Below are 25,500 nucleotides of genomic sequence, written 5' to 3' on the forward strand. Positions count from 1 at the left end.
GCGCAAACTTGCGAACTTCCCACGTCAACGTACGCGTTTTGCGAGCAGAAATACTTGCAAGAGGAGCCACAAAGGAAGAGGAAGGTCTAACGACTTCCTACTGCCCCAGAGGAGCACCTACTTCCAACGAAGTCGGGAGAGGAGGCCTCTGAGTACTGTAGGGACTACTCTAAAAATAGAATGCGCCACATCAGGATGCGTCTCCAAGCGTCATGTAGGCAAGCGCTTAGCTAAGACTCTCCAGGCTGTGAAAGGCAATGAGGGTTTAGCTGGACGCTTGTCTGAGGAGTCGTTATGCTAATCATCAGGTTCAGTATGAGGTCATTTGGAAGGTCTGGTTGGGGGCTACGCTCTGATGGACTGCTCGTACACCTACCTCTACCTCTATACGAGGAACGTCTACACCTTGATCGCGACCGCGCAGTTCGCGGTCGTGATGTTCGTGAACGCGAGCGTCTAGCTCTCGTTCGAGAAGGTCGTGAGTGCCTATCTCACGAACGTGAGCGTTAGCCTCACAAATGAGAACACCACCCTCGTGAACGATGCCCTCGCGAGCGCGAGTGTCCCCTCGTGACCATCGTCCTCACGAGCGCGAGTACCAACCTCGTGATCTAGATCTGGACGATCTAGAACGCGAGCGTCTCGACCTAGACCTGTCTCGTGATCGTGAAGAACGTGATTTCAAGACTCGTCCGCGTGAAGAGGGACGTCACCTAGGAGAGCATTGAGACCTACGGTCTCGTAAGTGTAAAGCTCTAGAGCGTGAATGTTTTCTAGGCAAAGAACGCTCTGATCATGATGACCTACGATCTTTTGATCGTCACGAATGACTATCGAGAAGAAGTTCCAGAAAGCGAAGCAATGGCGCTGCTCGTCCCTTAGCGCTGCTGATGGAAGGCGCACTGATCCCCAGAAGATCATCACTGCAACCTGAGGGTTCCTGTAGGAAGATACAGAGGGTTAAGGACTAAGGGACGATGAGGTCCCAGGATGAAGAGAGGGTTCGTCGTCAGCAGGGGGTCATGTGTGGAAGGACCAGGGGAAGGCAACAGATGGACCTCGCACAATTCCAAAGCGTGAGATGTCGACGGCTCCGGAGAAGGTTTCCTTGTGGCCTCACACTGAAGAAGGTGCTACAGCTCATCCTTCGAAGGGGGTCCCGAAATCCCTAAGAACAACGACACCTGATACAAATCTGCAAGGGAAAGAGCTCGGAAGTGGCTGGAGGAGAAAGGGCTCCTCTAGGGGCAGCAACAACCCCCCAGGTAACCTGGCGTTGCCTAAAAGATGAGCAATCTGCACTCCTACTCTCTCGTCCTTCATGACAGCGCGCACGTGAAGGAGCTTTTGAAAGAGATTTGAGGATGCGAGAAGAACGTGTCCCGCTCGTGCTTAAACTTCTCCTTCCTGTGTCTTCCAAACTTCTACCATTGGAAGGCAGTCCACTTCCTACACTCTGCGCAGGGCGAGACCTGCTCGCAACGATGCTCTCGACACGTAGGACACAGAGTGCAGGTCAGTCTCCAACGATGACATGAAGGTCCCACACGCGGCACTCTCTTGCCCTGGACACGTTCGCATGATGAAGGTGATTGTAGAAGAAGGAAACACACATGAAAAGAGAAAGCAAAAATCATAAGTACAATGACAGTCAGGAGGAGAGCGGACATGTCCGATCTCTACTGAGCCATTGTGAGAATATACAGAGGTGGCTGGGTAACCAACCAGCTAACCCCTGCCTACCCGCTAAGCGATTATGCAGGGTTGCCACCTCGCATTTTAAGTCTAATTGCTACCTCCGGCTGCCGCTGAAAGAATATTCACATAAATAACGGAAGGTTTCTTAGTAGAGAAAAAAACCTATAGTAACTACTACAAGCAAATTGGAAAATGGAAAGATCTGCAAGGATATATGATAACCAAGAGGGCAGGACATGTGTGTAAACTTCATTTTGTAACCAAGGATTATATGACCTTGTGCACCTAACTTCGTTTCTTAAAGAAATAACATTCCTGGATTATGATTGGGCAAGAGTACCTTCAGCTGCCAAGCTTGAGAAAGCAGACCTTTACAATTTTACTGTACAGAATAGTAAAACATAAAAAAAGAATGTAATATTTACAATCTTCATATTTCCCAGCTTGGTGCTGGGAATATTTTTGGGGTTTATCAGTTTTACTCAAGTCAACTGTGGTCTCCCTTTCAAGACTCTTTGGTTGGTTGATCATAGGGATGTCTGCATTAGAAGCATCAATTCTTTTTTACATTTACAAAAAGTTCTTTCCCTGAAGAAGGCCCCAAGCAGGTGTCCTCCCTCCTTTTAAATTCCTCCTGAGGATCCAACCTTAAATGAATCCAAAGAAGGCACAACAGGCCAAGAAGCAGAAGGAGCTGAAGTATTTTTTTGGCAAGAGCTTAGGTGCAGCCCAACATCCAAAGTTGAAGAGCTCTTTTAGCCGCCTTCTTGCCAAACTCTACCCACTGCAGAGAAGGCCACTTTTTACACTTGAGAGGAAATGACTGAGAATAGTCAGGAAACTGCAAAAGTCAGAGATGATAAGGATTCACCTCAAGCTCAAGACATACAACCCACCACATTTATTTCCAGGTTTACCAGGGCATACCCGCATGTCTGCGTGTGGATTTTCCATGCGTAAACACTGCACACACAATACTGAAAAACAAAGAAGCAAATGTTAAAACAGTCAGACGAGGCAGCAAGAAGTACTTCTGTACAACTTGTGGCCAAAATCAAGTGGAAGTTTTGCTGACTGTCGGGTGGGCGGAGCTTACACTCCAACTCCCCCAAGCAACTACAACCACCTCATTATAAATCTAACAGCCATTTAAAGGTTTGCTGAAATCATACGCCTATTAAAGGACGATGGTTAGTATTCGTGTAGAAACAAATAGGCAAACTAACTGCAGCCATATAGTGTGTAAATAGCTAAGCTGAAGGAAGATTATTCGTGGGTAGGGGCTAAGACCTTTCAGTACTCAAAGGGAAACAACATGAAGATAAATTGCAGCTTATCTTTTGCATGGGCCTCAGAGCAAGTGAAGATTAAAGAGAAGTAATATGTTTTTATTAGAAGATATAAAAGTTACAAAAAAATGCTGGAATTAAGGTCAAATTAAAAGCTTTCACAACAGTAATCCTCAGGGGTGAGAATAATGTCAGTCCTTATTCCAAAGTTTAAAAGGACATTCCTTAAAGTAAATCAAGATAAAATATTAGAAAGCAAAATAAACTATAAAGGTTCAACCAAAAACAGACTAATGTCTTTGGACTCACACTGTAGGGACGTATTCTTTAGGGAAGGAATCAGTTGTGTATGAGATGAGCATGCAGGTCTTTCCCACTGTTCCATCCCCCACAACTACACACTTGATGGGACGGCCAGACGACATCTTGGATTATCTCTAGCACACCTGGAAAAAAGAAAGCTTCAAGAATTAATAAATCATGGAAGATTTCATTGGGTTACTCACTAAATGATGTATAAATATCTAAAATACATACATTCTGTAATTCTTTGACACTACATAATATACTATATAGCTGTCAAGTGCAAAAGTTTCACTAAAAAAATCATATCAGTTCCAGAAACTATACCAGACATAACCTGAAGGCAAAAACTTTGAAACAGAGAATGAAATATCACAAATTTTAAGTAATTTGTATTTTTCCTAACATACTTACCTCGAACTACTTTCTTAGGAGTACCTGGAATCTCCTCTCATCCGACCAGAGTTTTGTGTAGTTTACCCTACTTCCGTTTTCTGTGAGGGCTAACCTCAGGCGGAAGGATACGTGCCCTGAGGCTAGGCCCGGGTCAGGGAGCGTGCTAGCTTGGGTCTCGACCCTCAGTTAGTTCTTAGTTGTTTAGTTACTTAAAGGGTCAGTAAGACACTCGGGGACGGAAGGGCGGGCCATTACCCGAAAGTAGTTCGAGGTAAGTATGTTAGGAAAAATACAAATTACTTAAAATTTGTGATTTGTTCCAACACGGAAACTTACCTTGAACTACTTTCTTAGGAGACTTACACTTTAGGAGGTGGGAGTGTCCTTCTTGACCCCTAGATCAAGCTAAGCAGGGGGCTAGGTTCAGAGGAGGTCAGAAAATGAAACGTAGGAGAAAACTACACAAAGAGCTCATGTTAGTGTCTAAGTAACTCACCTGTGCAAGAATTCCTCGGAGACGAGTCCTTTGATGATGTGACTTGAGGTCTTGTGCAGGCTCTACCTGAGTCTATCTCCAAGGGAAAGAGGGGGAAGGAAGAACAAGGGGGTTCTTAGGGAAACAAACCTGTCTCTCTTGGTCTTACTACCCACAATTGTACCTGGGGCTATACCGTTAAATCACTTGGAGCGCGGAGATGACTGTTCCTATAGAGAACCCGTCTAGGGACTTTCTCGAGCATTCCTTCAGGTAGTGCGTTGTGAAGGTAGACTGGTTAGACCAGGTGCCTGCTCTTAGGATCTGCGCCACTGCCATGTTCCTTTCGAAAGCTAGGGAGGTACTCAGACCTCTAATGTCATGGGGCCTGGGTTTTCCCGGCAGGGGAACGCCCGCACTGCTATAGGCCCTGATAATCGCCTGTCTTAGCCAGGAGATAGTGTTCTTCGAAACTGGCTTTTTCACTGTACCAGTGGAGACGAAAAGGCTCTTGATACCAGGACGGAGATTTTAGAAGTCCTCTCCAGGTATTTCCTTATGGCTCTGACAGGACACAACTTCAAGTCCTCCGGATTGCCCGAACGAGGAATTGCTGGAATTGAGAAGCCCTCAAACCTGGGATACCAAACTGCTGGATTCTGGGTCTTAGCCACAAAAGCCGGGACGAACTTGAAGGAAATCTCACCCCAACCCTTCGCGTGTGAGACCTCGTAAGACAGACCGTGAATCTCACCCAACCTCTTAGCTGATGCCAATGCCAACAGAAAGACAGTCTTGAGGGTGAGGTCCCTGTCCACTATGTCTTTCAGGGGTTCGAACGGGGATTCGCTTAACATCTTCAGGACCCTCGCTACATCCCACTGCGGCACTCTGACGGCTTGAGGGGGGCATGCTTGTTCGAAGCTCTAGATGAGCATAGAGATATGTCTCGAGGAACCCAGATCGATACCCTTCAGGAGGAAGACTTGGCCTAAGGCTGCACGGACTCCCTTGATGGCCGGGATAGACATCCGACTACGTCTCTGAGGTGTACCAGGAAGTCTGCAATCTCCGGAATAGAGGCCCTCAGCGGCTTGATGTTTCTGGAGGAGCACCACTTCGTAAAGGTGGTCCACTTAGCCTGGTACACTGCTGCTGATGAGCGCCTCAGATATCCCGACATCCTTTGAGCCGTTCCTGCCGAATAGCCTTCCTTCCTCAGGAGACGCTTGATAACCTCCACGCGTGAAGGCGGAGGGACCGAGGATTGTCGTGGAACCTTTGGAGGTGGGGCTGCCGCAGCAGGTCCGGCCTGTCTGGAAGAGGCTACAGTGGAAGGCACTCTCTCTCCGGCCACCAGGGCGCTACCCAAGTTATCCTTAGGTTGTGGGCCGTCCTTACCCTGTTGAGCACCTGCCTGAGCAACGCAAAAGGGGGGAAGGTGTATACGTCTAGATTGTCCCACCGGTGTTGGAAAGCGTCCTCCAATGCCGCTTTTGGGTCTGGGACAGGAGAACAGAATACGGGGAGTTGTGCATTCAGTCTTGTTGCGAAGAGATCCGTCACTGGCAAACCCCATTTCTGGATGATGAGCTTGGCTACCTGTGGGTGCAGGGACCACTCGGTTCCCACCACTTGACCCATCCTGCTGAGTCCGTCGGCCAGGACTTTTCTTTTCCCTGGAATGAAGCTTGCTGCGATCGTGATCTGCCCTGACTTGGCTCAATCCAGGAGTTCTAATGTGAGATCGCACAGCTCCCTCGATTTCAGTCCTCCCTGCTTCTTTATGTATGCTACTAGTGGCGTTGTCGCACATCAGTGCCACGGTATTTCCCCGTAGAAGGCTGACGAACTGTAGGCACGCCCTTCGAACCGCCCTCATCTCTAGGATGTTTATGTGTTGTGCCTTTTCTTCCTCTGTCCAACTGCCTCTTGCTGACCTTCCAAGGAGATGGGCACCCCATCCCTCCTTGGAAGCGTCTGTGAAGAGAAGCATCTCGGGGGGGCTCAGCTGCAAAGGGCATCCCCTTGAGGGTGTTCATCCGGTCTTGCCACCAGTCTAGGGCTTCTTTCGTTTCCGGGAGAATGGGAACCACCTTGTGGGGGGAATCTATCTGGTTCCAGAGACCCTTCAGATTCCATTGGACGTTCCTGAGTTTGAGCCTCCCTTGGGGAACCAGTTTCTCCAATGACACGAGATGACCTATTAACCTCTGCCAGTCCTCTGCTCTCCTGGGTTGTCCCGACAAGAAGAGGTGGAGGATCTGGTCCAAGTTGATCAGCCTCTCTTCTGACGGAAAGGCTCTCACTAAACGGGAACCTAGGACCATCCCTAGGTAAGTCATCCTGGTGGAGGGTGACAGATGAGACTTCTCCAGGTTGATGGTGATGCCCAGAATCTTGCAGAACTGCAGTAGCTTCGCGCCTTGTTCCCTCAAAACTTCCTCTGAGGATGAAAGGCGCAACAAGTCGTCTAGGTAACAAATCAGGCGGATACCCCGTTCGTGAGCCCACACTGAGACTGTTGCGAAGACCCTTGTGAAGACTTGAGGCGCTGTGGACAGTCCGAAGCAGAAGGACTAGAACTGCAATGTCTGGGCACCCCATTTCACCCGAAGATACATCCTGCTGGAGGGGTGAACTGGAATTTGAAAATAAGCATCTTTGAGGTCTATAGACATCATGAAGTCCCCTTCCCTCAAGGACTCCAGGACTGACTTCGGGGTGTCCATCTTGAAGTCAGTTTTGCACACAAACTTGTTGAGGGCCGAGAGGTCTATGACCGGTCTCCAACCTCCCGTTGCCTTCTCCACCAGGAAGAGCCGACTGTAGAAGCCCGGGTCCGGCTCCTGTACCGTTTCCATTGCTCCCTTTGCCAACATCGTGGAGACTTCCTCTTGCAAGGCTGTCCTCTTCAAAGGGTCCTTGGGAGCCAACCACTCCGCCCGAATGGCTGGAATCAGGGGCGGAGGTTCTGCCAGAAACGGTAGTCTGCTCCGTGGTTTTTCCATGCTTGCCAAAAAAGTCTGAGGCATCCCCCCACCTAAGGCTTGGGCAGGAGTAGGGGGCCTCTCTCCCTATCTCCTTCTGGAGGAGCGACCTGTACGCCCCCTCCTGGAGGCCGAGTAGGAAGTCCCAAAGGAGGCTGGAGCTCATGCTGCGACGCCTGCGACCAAGGAGCTGCTGGGGCGTCTCTCCTGGGCTGGGTAGACGAAACTCGAGGAGTAGTAGGCCCATCGGACGCAGGCCTCCTGTGGATGGGTCTCCGCAGTGCTTGGTGTCTGGGAACACTCACATCCTTCCGCTTTAGGACCTTCTCCATGATTTCCTCTGCCTCCTTCAGGGGAAAGAGGACGTCTTCCCACAGGGGCAGGCTCCTCAGGGCCCTCGCTTCTCTGTCCGGTATCCGTCTAGACAACTTGCTCAGGACAGTCTCTCTCCTCTGGAGCACCCAGTTGGCTGATTGGGCTAGGGACTGGTAAGACAAGAACTTCAACGCTCTACCTCCTGAGATAATCAGCTCCTTCAGGAGAGCCTGATTCCCCGGAACTGAGAGGTCGTAGAAGGATTGAATACCTACGAGAGTGGAAGCCCACCAGTCTAGCCAAGAGGCGGTCTTTCGCCATCTCCTCCATCATTGTCGCCTCTGACTGGGAGAAGCAGATTGGGGCTGATGAGGCTCTGTCTTCCGGGGCCCCTTGGCCTAAAACTTCGAGGGAGGGCTCCATCTTGCAGGCCCTTGGATGCTGTCCTTCTGGCAGATAGAACTTACTCTGGGACCTCAGTCCCTGGAGCAACTTCGAGGAGCTCTGAGATTTGGGGGCCTCTGCATTGCCAGCCACAAATTTGTTGACGTGAGCTCTACCGAGCCTCACGTCCCTGGCCACTGGAAGAGCCAACGGGGGCCTCCATTAGCCTATTGAGGCTAGAGCGCCAGGCATCCTCGTCGGAGGGTTCAGGCTCCTCTATACAATGGTGCTGCCTAATGAGGCCTATCACCCTCCTGTAAGCTGATTCCTCCGCTGGCGCGCCCTCCGCGTTGTCATCGACGTCCTCCGTCTGGCGGCCAACTTCTCTAGGAGGAATCCCATAGACGGAAGCCTCCGTGTAAGGCTCTGGGCGCAGGACGGGCATTGCCGTGGCGCCGAGGGCCTCCGTCCTCTGTCTGACCTTCGTCGTGGAGGACGAGGCTTCCGTGGGCTTGCTCGACGGAGGAAGCCGTCCCTCCTTCTCCAGGGTCCGCGGTGCTATTTTCGAGGACACGACGAGGCTGCCTGTCAGAAGGGGCGACTCCCTCCGCTGGGCGGATTAAGTCGGAACCCTCGCGGTCTTATCCCTGTTGGAAGAGGTCCGCGCGGCCGAGTCACTCCCTGGCTCTAACTTGTGGCTGGAGGAGAACCTTCCTGGAGACTTGTCTCTGGAGCGCCAACCTGAAGTGCTCGGGACGGAAGTAAGGTCCACGAGCTTACTGCGGGGGATGACCACCCATTCTTCCCCTGGTGATCTGCTCCTCCTGAATTTCCTCCTAGGGGACCTGGAGCGCCTCCAGTGTCGAGACCTGGAACGTGACTGCGAACGGGAGTGCCTTCTCCGGGATCTCTCACGCTTCCGCCGGGATTTCCTCCGGGTTTCACCTTCCGACGAATAGGAGGTTGCTGCTACCGATGAATCGGAGGACTCTTCGTAACACGTCCGAGGGGCAGGGGCCTGGAGAGTGGTCGCCTGAACGACTTGCTGTCCTATGGAGGGATTGGGCTGCAGGAACACATCCGGTACTCACGACGGTGGTGCTGGGGGAGAGTGTGGGCGCTCTACACTAGGGAACCAGGATCCGAGGCCTTCCTCCAACCTCAACGGAGACCTACAGGGCGTCCTCGGAAGCACCCATTTGAGGGGATCCACCGACGGTGAGACTTCCTTCTCGGGGGCGCCTTCAGCTGCGGAGGTCCCTAAAAAACATGCCCATGATGCGGGCGAAGAGACACTGACATTTTTACTCCTCATGGGATCATCAGACGAGACGCGACCCGCGAGCACCAGGGCATCGTCTCTAGGACCTCCACTAACCTCACCTTCAGGCCGTCCACTTGCATGGAAAGAAGCTGTAACACCACTATCATGTATAACAGACTCCTGGGGAAGAACCTCTGACTTCTTCCCCGCAACGGACTTACCTCGTCCCATACTCTGGGTAGGGGAAGGTGGAAGGGAAACTATCCAACGGTCCTTCTGGAGACGTAAAGGGCGAAGAGGTGTTAGCCTTCTAGGGCGACCTCTTGTTAGACTTCTTCTTGGTACCGAATCGTACCCACTGCACCTCACTCCACGAAACGCACTCCGGACACGTGTCCGACGGAGAACACACTCTACCCCTGCACGACGAGCACAAGGAATGAGTTTCTACCTCTGGCTTATACAGAAACGCACCACACGACTTCCCGGCCCTAGGCCCAGGACAACGGCGGGGATGCTCCATCACGCACTATCGCAACACCGCAAGACACAGGAATGCAGCGGGAAAGGGTAATAAGGACAAGGATAACACAAGGGAAGGACAAGGATAACACGTGAGAACACAAAGGAAGGACAAGGTTAACACACAAGACCGCGGGGACATAAAGGGAAAGCACAGGGATACCACGCGGGACACAAAGGAGTCGGGGACACAAAGAGTCGCACTGAGATAAGGAGAGCGTCGAGATGATATCGCGACGCGACCAGAGAACTTACTGAGGGTCGAGACCCAAGCTAGCACGCTCCCTGACCCGGGCCTAGCCTCAGGGCACGTATCCTTCCGCATGAGGTTAGCCCTCACAGAAAACGGAAGTAGGGTAAACTACACAAAACTCTGGTCGGATGAGAGGAGATTCCAGGTACAGTACTCCTAAGAAAGTACTTCGAGGTAAGTTTCCGTGTTGGAACAAACATTGTTTGATGTTTACATGGATTTAGAAACTAAAATGATTAAGAGTTCCAGCTTCCATTCTAAGAAGCTGCGGAAAATGACAAATTCGTAGATAACTTGTATTTTTCCTAACTATACAAACCTTAGCTATTTATTAGAGGTTATACTTTCGGCGGAGCTGAAATGACGAGCCATTAAAATTTAGCGAGGGTTAACTACCAACACCGCTAGTTAGCGGGGGGTAGGGGGGGTAGCTTGCTACTACTCCCGCTCACACACCTGTGATTTAGTTCACTTTGCTTGGAGGTAGGACTTAATGGGGGATAGGGCTGGCGGGCAAGTTTGTATAAATAGGTAAGGTTTGTATAGTTAGAAAAATTCAAATTATCAACGAATTTGTCACTTGTTCCGTAACTGGAATACAAACTAGGCTATTTATTAGGGGGTGACTCTCTCATTAGGAAGGGTGCAAGTCCCTGCCAATCTGGCTTTTGGCTTTACCCTGGGGCTCCTTATCTGAGTATGTTAATACTCAAAAATAAGGAGTCCCTGCCCTCGCTAAACCCTTGCTACGCAAGGTCCGCGGCCTACGCAAGCTGTGTGCTGAGACATGCAGAAGTGTGACTGTCTAGGTAAAGCTATTCCGAGTCTATTGTAGGAAAAACCTGATGTAACCAATACCACCTCGCCAGGGTATGGGGACGCAACAGTATTAGCTTAATACTAGGTACACAAGGGAGCATGGTTTACCTGCTGTGGTTTGAGGTCAGCTTATGCAGAGAACCCAGGATGCTGCTTTCCCCACGAGAGGGTAGGATGAAGAAAAGAATAAGAGCCAGTCAAATCTTTTCATTCACGCAGACTAAAACCGGGTAATAGTGCCCTCAACCTTCAGCTACTTGTCCAATAAGGAGCTTAAAGTATACAACCTGCTGTTGTGCAGCCACCACCGGACCGATAGAGATCGTATCGAGTTCCTGTGGGTCACATCTTGCAGGAGAAAGGTTGTGAAAGTCACCTGGAGCATTCACACCCTTTCTTGTAAAACCTACGTCACAGAGTAATCTGCTTAAAAGGACCAGAGATGCCCGACATCATGAGTCGTCATGTTGAGATAATGTTTTGGTGATCCTCCTCTAGTCTCTCCCAGTGCTGATGAGAAGAGAAGGGACCCAGGTGGGCTGTTGCCGCTCTCTTAAGGTAGAGTCTCATACCTTACCATGGGTACAGTAACGGATGATCAGGATCGTCCGTTACTGAGTGGAGACTTGTGTAGGATCCGTCACCTCTGGAGACTGTGTCTGGCGACATACTCGGGGACGAAACTGAACATTGCCTTTCACCCTTCTCATTAATGGGCGATGTCGAAAGAGAGAACATGAAGTTCCTTGACTCGTATGGCTGCTGTCAGTGTGTGTAGGAACATTGTATTCTTAAACCAGGTGAAAATTTGTTGCCTGATGAAGTGGAACATAAGGAGGTCTCTTTAGAGACCGGAGCATTTGAACCATGTTCCGAGAGGAAGGTCTCAATTCCGACTGGAGAAAGGCAAGTTGTAAGTCCGTATGAGTTACGAAAGGTCTAGCGATGAAAGGATGTACCTTCCTTTCAGTTTGAAGGTGAAGGATCAAGGTTGAGTGATCATCTTTACCTGTTGAAACTTAATAGGGGGTCTTTTCCTCTTGCATATACTCGAGGATTCCGCTATTGCTGGAATAGAGGTATCAGGTGGAGAGAGACACTTTCACATGACACCAACCACACAAATAGTTATACTGGCTGGTAGACTGATGCTGAGGAATTCCTCAGATATCTAGACAACCTTTTCACAACTTATTGCGAAAAGCCTCTGTGGGAGAGGAGGTACTGCGAAGTCTCCAGGCGTACAATCATAGCAAAGCTATAGCTTGTGGTAGGTGTCGAAGTGGGTTGTCTGTGATGTGGAGAGGGTTCTCTTGGAGATTCGATCAGGAGCTGCAAAAGGTTTGGAAACCGTTCTGCGTAATGCCAGAGCGGAGCTATGAGTGTCCTTGAGAGGCTGACCGATGTTCTGACCTTCTTGAGTGCCCTTCTCCAGACAAAACAGGAGCGAGACGTAAATGTCATTGTTGTACCCACCATTGTTGGCCTGTATTTTGCCAGAGAGCCTTGGGGTCTAGGGCTGGGGAGCAACGGCAGCCTGAGGGTCAGGAGCGTTGCGAAGAGATCCATAGTTGGAGGACCCCGTAAAGTCGGGACTTTGTCGGCTACAAGGTGATCCAAAGACCATTCGGTATACCTTATCTGAGATGCTGTGCACAGATTGTCGGCGAGCACAATCCTCTAGTCTGGAATGAAGCAGGCTGATAACTGCACCAAACAGACTTTGGCCCATCTTAGTGTTTATACTGTTAGATGGGAAGAGGCTGCGAGCAAGTTCCTTCTTGCTTGTCGATGTGAGCCTCTATGTGGTGTGTGTTATTGTTGCCCATCACATCACTAAATGGTCCGTTAGGTTAAGTGAAGGTATTTTCGGACTCTGTCCGGAGGGCTCAGGTCGGGTGGTGCAGCACTATGGTCCCTCCTCTCTTCTTTTGATGTGTTCTAAGCACAGCATGAAGTCCGAGGGGTGGGGAAGGACGAGAAGGTTATACCACTCTGCAGATTCTCGACTGACACCCATCCATTGAGGTTTGTCCAAACTTCTGGTCCCATGGGGGTCAGAATGTCTGGGGGATTGAGGGCCTGATTCCAATCAGACTCAAGTCACTCTGGGATGGGAGTTCTCGTTTTGAGAAAGTTTTGTGGAGATTGGTGTCTAGAATCATTCCCAGATACACCAGTCTTCTGGGGGGGAAGTAGGGAAGACTTCCACAGGTTTACCCTGATCACTGGATCTTGGTAAAAAGACTTCAGAAGCTCCGGTGGTAATGCAAGGTTGCCACTGAGACTACTAAGGTCAGTCAGTCGTCCAAAACGGAGGAGACAGAAGCCGATCCTGTGAGACCAGGATGGGTGTAGTGGAAATACCGAAGCACAGTGCCCTGAACTGGTGTTTCTTGTTTGTCTAGACTGAATCCTCTAACCTTCCTAGATGAATGATTTGGGCCTGGAAGTATGTGTTCTTTAGGTCCAGTGTGCAAATGAAGACCTGAGGTCTTAGCCCTTGTTCGAACTCCAACATGGTGTGGACATTGACCCAAAGGGACAGCTCATTGCGGATCCTTTTGCATGGGAGATTGTTGACGCTGGGGTCTTGACTCGTGGCGTAAAGGATCTGACGCGATACCCTGTGTAAGAATTCTTCCCTGAGAGAGAATTCCTTTAACTAACAGGAGGAAGGCAATGCTTAACCCTACCATGCACCCTGATGGGATTAATGCTATTTCTTAGAATAGAATCAATCTGGCGAATGTTAATCAATGGTTAACGGTTAGGTATCGTGGTTACTGTGCAGTTGGAGAGTGCTCACAAGTAGTCCCCTGTCGACAAGCCGCTGATGAGGGTTGTGGAACATTTGCCGATCACTTTAGTGTGATAGCGAACGGCCAGTAGCGAGAAGTATGTTGTATACCTTCCGATCTAGGGAACTACGGGCAGAGGTTGACTAGTAAGTCCAAGTCACAAACTGCTGGCAAATTGCCGATGATCAGTGAATCGGCGGTCTGTGAGCCGAGGATGGTAACTGACAGGCAGATGAAGGCTGTCTGGTCAGTCAGCAAAGGTAGGTTGGCGATAAATGAGTTGGAAATCTGCTTTGAGAGCCCTGAGAGACAGCAGAATGGTTTAATGATAGTCAGTTGGTGATGGTAAGCCATTGATGATCAGCGATCGATCACGGACCGGTGATCGGTGAGCTAGAGATCAGCAAGCTGACTATGGTCCCTCCTGGTTGGTCAGAGATCAGTAAACTGACTATGGTCCCTCCTGGTTGGTCAGAGATCAGTAAACTGACTATGGTTCCTCCTGGTTGGTCAGAGATCAGCAAGCTGACGATGGGCTGGTCAGAGATCAGCGAGCTGAGTTCAATGATCGAAGAAAGATGACCTGCGCATCGGTGATCTAGTGATCAGCAAGCTGATGACTGGTTATTGACTAGCAATCGGTGATTGGAACGCTAGTAATCGGAGATCGTTAGTCATCAGAAGGACTAGAGGTCAATGATCATAGCTGAGCTACCAATTGGCGATCCGGTGATCGGCGAGCTTGCGATCAGCAAACCGTAAACTAGCCATCAGCAAACAGTGATCTAGAGATCAGTCTGTTGATGCTTTCTTGTTTGCTAATGGTGGTCTGTTAAGGAAAAGGAAACTCCAGAAGAGACAGGGACCAAGGATTCCCCATTTTGATTCCCCTTGTAAGATGGAATCATCAGGATCTTGAATCCTTCTATGAAACCTCTTTCCTCTTTTCCCAGCGGCTATGTTATGCGTTCGCGGGGAGAGGAATGGGGCAATGGTGACCTGTCCATAAAGTTTTATTCATTTTTTCTGCCTATTGTGCAAGTGTGCAGAAGAGTACTGGAGTGATAGCACACAGGATGATGCTGGTGCTCAGTTTCTGCTGAAGCGCAGTTTCCGGTGAATGCGCAGAAGAGCGCTGTTGCCCAGGTGAGCGCTGGCTCTTTGGCAAGAGCTGGCGCATTGGATTTGAGACCGCAACTGCGCAGGAGAGCGCTGGTCTGAGAGCTCAGGAAAACGCGGAAGAGTGCTAGCGAACAGGCAAGCGCTGGCTCTTTGTGAAGAGTTGGCGCATTGGTGAGCGCAAGTGAGCAGGAGGGTGCTGGATATGAGAGCTCAGGTGAGCGCTGGCACGCAGTAAGGCACCGTATAGGGTTTTGTGCAGTCTCCCTAGAATGCGCCGAAGCGCGTGACTAGTTGCGCAAGGGCGGGTGCACAGGCACGCGATTGCATGGCGCACGCACGGAAGACTGTTGGTGCCGCGAAAGGGTAAGGGCGCGCTCGGAAGCAATGGCGCGCATGAGCGCGGTCGCGTATGAAAGCACTGGCACGCAGGTGCAGGAGATCATTGGCGAGCAGGAACGATCCACAGAAGAGTCCCGGACCGAAGTCCAAGGACTAAGGTAGCGCTGGTAGCTTGGCAGGTCAGCTGGCAGGACGACCAGAAACTGGGATGAGCCCTTTGGAAGGGCGAACATCCATTGATGGCGACCGTGAAAAGTCCACAGACGAGTCCAGGACCGAAATCTAAGGACTAACTGTAGCGTAAGGTTGCGCTGGTAGGTCAGCTGGCAGGACGATCAGGAACTGAGATGTGCCCTTTGGAAGGGCGAACATCCACCGATGGCGACCGTGAAAGGTCCATGGAAGAGACCAGGACCGAAGTCCTGGGACTAAGCTGCAGTGCAAGGTTGCGCTGGTATGTCTGCTGGTAGGACGATCAGGAACTGATGATGCCCATGAGGGCAGGTGGACCAGCAAGCTGACCTTAGCAGTAGCGATCCTCCGAAGAGGAGTCTCTGGCCCCTCTCGTGAGAGAGGTGATCACTTCGCAGGAGAAACTTACCCGAGACTATGCTCGGTCCCCGAAGGAAGAGAGACTTAGCAGGGGGGAGTTTCGTCTACGAACAGCAGTCGGAGTCTGTGAAGTGATTAAGATGCAGGCAGTTCTCACTCGGAAGGGGGAAACCACCTTCCTCGAAGATGAAGTGCTGATCAGGTGTTTCCATGGGCGTACTTCTGAGAGAAGGGATGATGGCCATGAGGGCCAGTGAATCATCAAGCTGACCTTCAACAGTTAGCAATTCTCCGAAGAGGAGTCTCTATGAGTGGCCCCTCTCGCGAACGAGAGAGGTGAACACTTCGCAGGAGAAACTTGCCTAAGACTATGCTCCGCCCCTTAAGGAAGAGAGACTCAGCAAGGGTGGAGAGTAGTCTAGGCGATGGCAGCAACAGCAGTCGGAGATGATGAATTTATTAAGATGTGGGAAGTTCTCCCTAGAAAGGGAGAGACAACCTCACACCTGGGGAGTAAACTTTCCCTCGGAAGGTTAAGTTGTCCACCCCTGGAGGCGAACCTCCTGGTAGCGTTCTAAAATACAAATTATTTAAAAATTTGTGATTTGTTCCAACACGGTTACTTACCTAGAACTACCTTCTTAGGAGACTTACACTTTAGGAGGTGGGAGTGTCCTGCAGGGATCAGGATTCGACGGGGAGGCACGCGAGAGAGGGAACCTCTAAGGAGGTCTTGATTCTAAGACCACTTGAAAACTGCACGAAAAGTAGGGGAAAACTATCCAAAAAACTCACTTAGTGTCTAAATGGCTTACCTTTTCAAAACCAATTTCTTGAAGGGTGTTCTTTTCAGTGATTAAGGTCTTCTCATCATCTTCCTGGCCCGTTCGATCCGGGGAAGGAAGGAAAAGCGGGAGGGGTAAGGTTAAGGAAGGAACTAGTGTCTCTTGGCATTAACACCCCCGGTTACCCTGGGGCTATGACCTTAGATCTCGTAAAGGGCCAACACGATCGGGCCAATAGAAAACTTGTCCAAGGATTTTTTTGTACAATCTTTTAGATAATGTTCCGTGAAGGTGGACTGTCTAGACCAGGTCCCAGCCTTCAGGATCTTACCCACAGCCATGTTCTTCTCGAAAGCCAGGGAGATGCTCAGAGCCCTGATATCATGAGGTCTTGGTTTTCCAGGGAGAGAAGTCCCAGAAGTCTCGTAGGCCCTCCTTATCACTTGTCTCAGCCAAAAAGAGATAGAATTTTTCGAGACCGGTTTCTTCACCTGGCCTGTTGAGACGAATAAATTTTTGATCTGAGGGCGATATTTTGCAGTCCTTTCCAGGTATTTTCTTACAGTTCGCACGGGACATAAGAGGAGATCCTTCGGGTTGTCGGATCGAGGGATGGCTGGCACCGAAAACCCTCGAACCGAGGATCCCAACACGCTGGGTTCTGCGTTTTCGCCACAAAACTGGGTACGAACCTAAAGACAACTTCCCTCCATCCTTTGGAGTGTGAGACCTCGTAAGAGAGGCCGTGTAACTCGCTAACTCTCTTCGCCGAGGCCAGGGCTAAAAGAAAAGCTGTTTTAAGGGTGAGTTCTCTGTCTTATACGTCCCTGAGAGGTTCGAAGGGCGGCTCTGACAGAACTTTGAGAACTCTTGCTAAGTTCCACTGTGGAACCCGTACCTCCTGGGGGGACATGATTGCTCAAAACAGCGGATGAGCATCGAGATGTGCCTTGAGGCAGTCAATGCCCCTAAGGAGGAAGACTTGACCTAGGGCTGCTCGAACTCCTTTTATGGCCGGGATGGACGAACCCACGTCGTCTCTCAGGTACACCAGAAAGTCTGCAATGTCCTGGATTGACGCCCCTAAGGGCCTGATGTTTTTGGATGCACACCACTTCAGGAAGACTGCCCACTTCGCCGGGTAGACAACTGCCGAGGAACGCCGTAGATAACCAGACATCCTTGTCGCGGTTCTCGATGAGTATCCTTCTTTCTTCAGGAGCTTCTCGATAACCTCCACGCGTGATGGCGGAGGGATCGAGGGTTTTCGTGCCACCTGCGAAAGTGAGGTTGTCGCAGGAGATATGGCCTGTCCGGAAGCGGCCAAGGAGGACGAAGAGCTAATTCCTTTAGGTCTGCGAACCAGTCTCTCTCCGGCCACCAGGGCACTACTAAAGTCATCGACTGGTTGGACGACACTCTCACTCTGTTCAGCACTTGCCTGATCAAACTGAAGGGAGGGAAGGCGTACACATCGAGACCTTCCCAGGGATGTTGGAAGGCGTCCTCGAACGCTGCTGACGGGTCTGGGATTGAAGAACAGATCATGGGGAGTTGGGCATTCAGACGTGTGGCGAACAAGTCTATCACTGGAGAGCCCCACAGTGGGATGACTGCTCGAGCTACCTCCGGGTGTAGGGTCCACTCCGAACCTATCACTTGACCCGCCCTGCTGAGGCCGTCGGCCATCACGTTCCTCTTTCCTGGAATGAACCTTGCCGTCAGTTCCATCCCTTCTTCTGTGGCCCACTCCAACAGTTCCGTGGCTAGGGCGCAGAGGACCTTTGACTTCATGCCTCACTGCTTCTTTACATACGCCACTACTATGGCATTGTCGCACATTAACGCCACAGTGTTCCCTCGTAGTTAGTGTATGAACTGTCGACACGCCCTCAGAACTGCTATCATCTCCAGGATGTTTATATGGAGAGACGCCTCCTCGCTGGACCACTGCCCTTTTGCTGATTTTCCTAACAGGTGTGCACCCCAGCCCTCCTTCGATGCGTCCGTGAACAACAGCATCTCCGGGGGGTCGGAGGCGAAGGGCATTCCCTTCTCTGTGTTTGACCTGATGCTCCACCAAAGAAGGGTCTCTCTCGTCTTCGAGAGGACTAGCACTACTTTGTGGGGCTCCTTGCCTTGGATCCTCGACTCCTTTAGATTCCACTGTACCGGGTAGAGCCTGAGTCTCCCTTGCGGTACTAATTTTTCCAGGGAAACCAGATGACCCAGTAACTTCTGGCAGTCTTTGGCCCTCCTGGGTTTCCCGTCAGGAAGGGTTGAAGGATACGTTCTAGGTTGGCTAACCTTTCTTCTGAGGGGAAGGCCCTTACTAACTGGGTGTCCAGGACCATCCCCAAGTAAGTCATCCTGGTGCTGGGGACTAGCTGGGACTTCCCTAGGTTGACCGTGATCCCTAACACCTTGCAGAGGTCGAGCAACATAACGCCTTGCTCCTTCAGTTGTTCCCTTGAGGCAGAAAGCAGCAACCAGTCGTCCAGGTACCTGAGTAGTCGAATGTCTCTCTCGTGTGCCCACGCCGAGATCGCAGCAAACACACTCGTGAACACTTGCGGGGGCGTCGAGAGGCCGAAGCACAGGGTTTTGAACTGCAGGACACTGGACTCCCACTTGATCCTGAGGAACTTCCTGCTGGAGGGGTGCACGGGGATTTGAAAATAGGCATCCTTGAGGTCGAGAGACATGAGGAAATCCCCCTCCCTCAAAAGGCTGCGATCACCGTCTTGGGGGTATCCATCTTGAAAATGACAAATTCGAAGATAATTTGTATTTTTCCTAACCATACAAACCTTAGCTATTTACAAAGGGTTATTACTTTTAGCGTAGCTAAAATGGCGAGCCATTAGAATTTAACGAGGGTGTATTACCCCCGCGCTAGTTAGCGGGGGGGTAGGGGAGTGGTAGCTAGCTACCCCTCCTCCCCCTCACACACAGGTGAATACTCACTTTCACTTAGAGGTAGGACTTGTCTTGGGGGACAGGGCTGGCGGGCAAATATGTGTAAATAGCTAAGGTTTGTATGGTTAGGAAAAATACAAATTATCTTCGAATTTGTCATTTGTTCCGTAACCGAAATACAAACCACGCTATTTACAAAGGGTGACTTATCCCTTAGGAAGGGTGGAAAGTCCCCAGCCATACTGGCTTTGGCTTTACCCGGGGACTCAGAATCCGAGTGAGTCGCACTCGAGAAAAGGAGTCCCTGCACCTCACAAGTTCCTTGCACCGCAAGGAACCATGTGGCCTACGTAAGCTTGTGTGTGAAGGAAGAAGTGTGACCCGTCCTAGGCAGTTGACCTGGAGTTCCAGAAGGAACTCTGGGTTAGGACGTTCCCAATACCACCTCGTCAGGGTATGGGGGACGCGACAGTATTGACTCAATACTCGGAACACAAGGAAGCATGGTTTACCTGCAGAGGTTCGAGGTCAGCTATGCAGAGACCAGGATGCTGCTTCCCCGTAGAGGGGATGATGAAGAAAGAAGTAAGGGCCAGACATACTTCTTTCGTTCATGCAGACTAAAACCTGATAACAATGCCCTCAACCTTCTGCTACCTGTCCAAAAAGGAGCCTGAGGTTAGACCAGCTGTTGTGTAGCCACCACAGAGCGATAGAAAACGTATCGAGACTCCTGTGGGTCACGCCCTGCAGGAAGCGGGCTGCGAAGGTCATCAGACGCTTCCAGACTCCAGCTTGTAGCACCTGCGTCACAGAGTAGTATTACTCGAAGGCGAGGGACGTTGCGATGTATCCAACATCGTGCTGTAGGGCGACGTGACGGGGGAGGGTCTGAAGACAGGTCGAGATGAATGTCCTTGAGTCCGGGCTGAAGAGGTATACTGGTGACTCTCCCCCCATGTCCTCCTTGTGTTCCCAAATCGGCTGCAACTGAGGCCAAACTGCAGCTGTTCCCAGCGCTAACCTCTCGATTCCTGTACTGGCAAGAAAGAGAAGGTCTTGGGACATCAGACACAGAATGGAGACTCAAAATCTTGAATGAATCGGACCGAAGGGTCGGGACCCTCAGATTCTGAGTCTAGCCAACAACTCAGGAGCGAGCCTGAATGTTGCCTTCCCCTCTTCCTTAGAAAGGGGGGGAGTAGTAAGAGACCAAGAAGATTGCTTACACACTGGCCGTGGCCAGAGTGAGCAGAAGACCCAAGGCGGAATACAATCCGAGGCCTGTCGTAAAAGGGTCTTGAGAAGATCTCTTAAAGGACTAAAAGTCCGAGCCATGCTCCAAGTTGGAGGTCTTCCTCCGACTAGGGCAGGGACGATCTTAGCTTCGCATGAGCGAGGATAGATCCAGCGGGCAGGAAAAAGTTATTCCTTTAAGCCTGAAGGTCAGGGAAAGGCTGAGCGACAGGCTTCATTGCCAAGAGCGGAAAGGAGTTTCCTCCCGCCGAAAGGCAATAAGACCGTTATTGCTGGAGAAGAGGCCTCACGGGAAGAGGTATATCTCCCACGGCACCAACCACCTTAGACTCTTCACTTTGCCTGGGAGACCCCTGTGGATGACTATCGCAGATGACGCGACCTCCGTACCGCGACTGTAGCGGGTTGTCTCTTCTAGAGGAGGAAGCGTAGTGTCTCCAGGCATGAAGCCGAAGCGACGCCCCGGTTCGGGAGAGATGTCGCAGTGTGGTTGCTTGAGTAGTCTGCGCCGTGGGAGAAGCTCTCCCGGGAGTTCCGTCAGGGGAAGCAGAGGGTCCAGAAACCGTTCTGCGCATAGTCCCAGTGGAGCTCTCCCATTGAAAGGTTGACAGACAACCTGGTTTTGTTGAGACCCATTGTCCGCAGACAAAAAGGAGGGAAGACGCAGGCGTCGAAGTTGTCACACCATCACCGGAATGCATCTTGCCAGAGTCTCGGGGTCTGAGACTGGGGGGAAAACTAGCGGAAGCTTGAGGTTCCAAGCTGTCGCGATCAGGTCCCCCAGACCAGCACTTGCTGGTTACCCAAGGTCAAAGACCCTTAGGTACACTCTCTCTATGAGGCTCTGCTCGGATAGTCTGAGAGAAACATTCCCCTGCCTGGAATGAGAGAGCCGATGGTGGAATTGAGAGAATCTCAATCATCCCGGTATCTCTACTGCAAGATGTGAAGGTGTGAAAATGCGTCCCCTGCTGGTTAGCATGAAGTCGACACGCAACGGGGCGACTTGGCAGGAGCGGTAGGATCTGAAGAGGGGCCAGACTAAGGCCCTTAAGCCTGCCTGAATGATGGAGAGGTATCCTTCAGGTCTTGACCATAGGCCTGGACCGGAACATGCCCCCCCCCCCTTTCCTTTGACGAGTCCGAGAACCGCATCAAGAATGTGGGGAAAGGACGAGAATATCCACTACCATCAAGAGGCTCCATAGGTCAACACCCATTGCAGGTTTAATAGTTCCGCTGGTCCCATAGGGCCAGGGAGTCCGGTTAAACATTGCCTGAAGCCACCGGAACTTGGATCGCCCCACATGGAACTTATCCTGAGGCGACCGTTCGGACTATAAACGGGTCAATGAGGAAAGAAGAACTAGGAAACGTTCCAAGGTAGGGCTGAAAACTCTGCTTGACTGAGAACAGGTACTGCGACTCTCCTCAGTCTTGCCATAGTCAACCGAAAGGAAGGCTCGGAGGATGTGGTAACAGAATCTGGCGTCCCCAGGTGGTCACTCATCCAAGTACCGACGTTGCTTAACCTCGCTGGACGGACGAGAAGCGGGGTTTCCAACGTGGTAAGGCGGTTGACTCAATATCATGGCCAGATACTCCAGATGTTGAGGCAGAGGAAGAGAAGGCTCCAAGCAAAATACCATGAGCCCACACTCATGGTCAGCATTCGGAAGCTTTTCCCGGCGCTGAAGAAGGTCGAAACCCGAGCCTACCGGAGTTGACCAGCCCTCCAAACAGCAGAGGAGGCGGAAGTCTGCACCTGAGCGGCCAAGAGGAAGGTAGGGAGAGTTCTCTGGGGAAACAAACCTGCTATGCCACGGCGGGATAGCCACACTGCATCATAAGCAGGAATACTTGCAGTTTAGGCTGAATTCGACGAGCACCCTGGAAGATGGATGGAATGGAAACTGAAAGTACCCGTCCTTCCGATCCAGGGTTAAAGGAGTCCTGTCGCCTCGTTACCAGTCTGATCGATTCTGCTGGTCTACGCTGGCCGAAGTTTGTTCGACAAACTTGATCAGGGCTGAGAGGTCGACTATGGACATCCCCTCTCAGATCCTTCCTTACAAGAAAGGATCGACTGAGGGGGCCGGGGGTGAAGCCGTCGATGATCCTAAGGAAGACCTTCGCCTAAGGTATGGATCATTCTGCCCAACCGGGCAACTCTGCTGATGCTATGGCATAGAGGTTCAGAGACACTGAATTCGCTGACAGAGACGGCAGGCGCGATATCCTTGGCTACTCACAGAGATTGTGCGGGAATGGGCATCGGGAAGCTGTCATTCGGATGAGTAACCTTAAGCATCCTCCCAGCGAAAAAACCTGCAATCCTAGAGTTCGTGAACTCCTTTTAGGACTATGCCCCCCCGGGGGAGTCTCCCGTGCCATCTGTTCCTGACAGGAGGAAACTGCAATTGGACACCTTGTCCCAGTTGTCGTAGCCGATAACTTAGGCCGACGTGGTTGAAAGAAAAGGGAGCTGGAGCCCTGCAGAGTCTGGAAGAAAGCGCCTTGGAGGAGTGAAACCGGAAGTCGATTTACTCCGCACAGCAGATGTTTAAGTCTCTGTCCTTGGGCAAAGACAAAACTCTTCTCAAGGATGGAAGGGTGTCTGAGGTCGTTGACCTCCACAGATGAGACACCCGAAGGAAGCCTTCAGTCAGTGCGTCCAGATGGTACAACATCGAGCTTGTCCGCAAGTAGATACTTAACGACGAAAGGCCAAGGTGCCTGAGCTCGAGAGGAGGAAAGTACCCTTGATCTTCCTGTAGCTTCCTTGAACCAAACCTCGGGCCGTAACCGAGGAGGGAAAGAACCTGGTAAGCTCCCAGAGGAAGAGGTAAGCAGTCACCCCTTGTCCGATGGAGAAATCTTCAACGGAAAGCCCCCCCGCCAAAAATCCTTCCAGGGCGGGAGAAGGAGAGAGTACTCGTGCAGGAGAGGGGACCCTCGAGACCGACCTCTTGGGAACCAACTTCGCCCTGGGGGAAGTCACCACGAAGTCCACTCCTCTCTTTCTCTTCAGCGTAGGAGAGACAGCCGCTGGTTTGTTACCCTGGCCGGTGAGTGCTGGTTTCATAACCCTCATTAACGCCCGTGCCAGCGGATCAAACCATGTCTGCTGCTCCAAGGACACAGAGTCCGAAATCCTCGCTAAGGTGAAAGGGATCGGGCGATCCTTTGGAGAGGACACGACGGTTCCTGCCTGAAAAGAAGGTGGGAAGAATGCTGTACTGACCTGTCTTCGTCCTGCACTACCAACCTGTGCTTGGATGGAGGTGATCCCGAGTGCCGCCTAGGAGCACGCGTCCCTGCTGCTACCACCGGCTGTGGAATTCGCCGCGAACTATGGTCGCACGAGGGCGAACGGTCGCGCAAAGGCGAATGGTCGCGCGGGCGCACAGGCGAGTGGTCGCGCGGGCGCGCAGGCGAGCGGTCGCGAGGGCGCGCAGGCGAGCGATCGCGCGGGCGCGCAGGCGAGCGATCGCGCGGGCGCGCAGGCGAGCGATCGCGCGGGCGCGCAGGCGAGCGATCGCGCGGGCGCGCAGGCGAGCGATCGCGCGGGCGCGCAGGCGAGCGATCGCGCGGGCGCGCAGGCGAGCGATCGCGCGGGCGCGCAGGCGAGCGATCGCGCGGGCGCGCAGGCGAGCGATCGCGCAGGCGAGCGATCGCGCGGGCGCGCAGGCGAATGGGCGTGACGGCGAGGGATCGTGCTGCCGCGTAGGTGAAGAAGATCGCTGGCGGTAAGCGATGGCGAGCAGCATGTGTAGGTGAATGATCGCGTGATAGGGTGCGATGGTGATCAGCATCCGCAAGAGGGCGATCGTTCAGGGTTGTGCGATGAGGAGCAGCATGCGTAAGCGGGCAATCGTGCAGGGTTGTGCGATGGCGAGCAGCATGCGCAGGTGAATGATCGCGTGAAAGGGTGCGATGGTGATCAGCATCTGCAGGAGGGCGATCGTTCAGGGTGGTGCGATGAGGAGCAGCATGCGTAAGCGGGCAATCGTTCAGGGTTGTGCGATGGCGAGCAGCATGCGCAGGTGAATGATCGCGTGAAAGGGTGCGATGGTGATCAGCATCCGCAAGAGGGCGATCGTTCAGGGTTGTGCGATGAGGAGCAGCATGCGTAAGCGGGCAATCGTTCAGGGTTGTGCGATGGCGAGCAGCATGCGCAGGTGAATGATCGCGTGAAAGGGTGCGATGGTGATCAGCATCCGCAAGAGGGCGATCGTTCAGGGTTGTGCGATGAGGAGCAGCATGCGTAAGCGGGCAATCGTTCAGGGTTGTGCGATGGCGAGCAGCATCCGCAGTTGAGGGTCGCGCGATGGCGATCAGCATCCGCAGTTGAGGGTCGCGCGATGGCGATCAGCATCCGCAGTTGAGGGTCGCGCGATGGCGATCAGCATCTGCAGTTGAGGGTCGCGCGATGGCGATCAGCATCCGCAGTTGAGGGTCGCGCGATGGCGATCAGCATCCGCAGTTGAGGGTCGCGCGATGGCGATCAGCATCCGCAGTTGAGGGTCGCGCGATGGCGATCAGCATCCGCAGTTGAGGGTCGCGCGATGGCGATCAGCATCCGCAGTTGAGCTAGTAGCTGGCGAACCATGTTCCTCCAGAAGTGTTGGAGAACGTTGGCGTGCCAGCTGTAACACACGTGGGCGATCCGGAGATCGCTGGCGAGCTGATGATCGCTGACGAGCTGACGATCGCTGGCGAACTGATGATCGCTGACGAGCTGATGATCGCTGACGAGCTGATGATCGCTGCCGAGCAGAAGGCTACGCGTGGAAGCCTGCGCAAAGAAGAGTCCTTGACCCCGACCTGAACCGAAGTTCTAGATCGCGAGGGCGAACGTGGGCGCACAGGGCACGTAACAGGAACCGCAGGGAAGATCATCTTGAAAGCGCTGACGAACAGGAGAGCGCTGACGAACAGAAGGGCGCGCAGGGAAACCCTGACACGCAAGGGAAGAACCCCCGTGGGGGCAACCCTTTGCCCCGAAGGGATCGTT

At 52.1% G+C, this 25,500-nt stretch overlaps 1 protein-coding gene across 2 annotated transcripts in view; it reads right to left on the reverse strand.

Moving 5' to 3' along the window:
- Mtl (Rac family small GTPase Mtl) overlaps positions 1 to 25,500 on the reverse strand; it is a 45,611-nt gene that overhangs the window by 12,776 nt on the left and 7,335 nt on the right. For both annotated transcript variants that reach the window (XM_068393980.1, XM_068393981.1), the window contains exon 2: positions 3,297 to 3,433. In XM_068393980.1, coding sequence (XP_068250081.1) covers positions 3,297 to 3,412 — 116 coding nt within the window. In that variant the 5' untranslated portion in view covers positions 3,413 to 3,433. The remainder of the gene's footprint in view (positions 1 to 3,296; positions 3,434 to 25,500) is intronic.

This window comes from Palaemon carinicauda, chromosome 19 (genome assembly GCF_036898095.1).
Source record: "Palaemon carinicauda isolate YSFRI2023 chromosome 19, ASM3689809v2, whole genome shotgun sequence".
Taxonomy (NCBI): domain Eukaryota; kingdom Metazoa; phylum Arthropoda; class Malacostraca; order Decapoda; family Palaemonidae; genus Palaemon; species Palaemon carinicauda.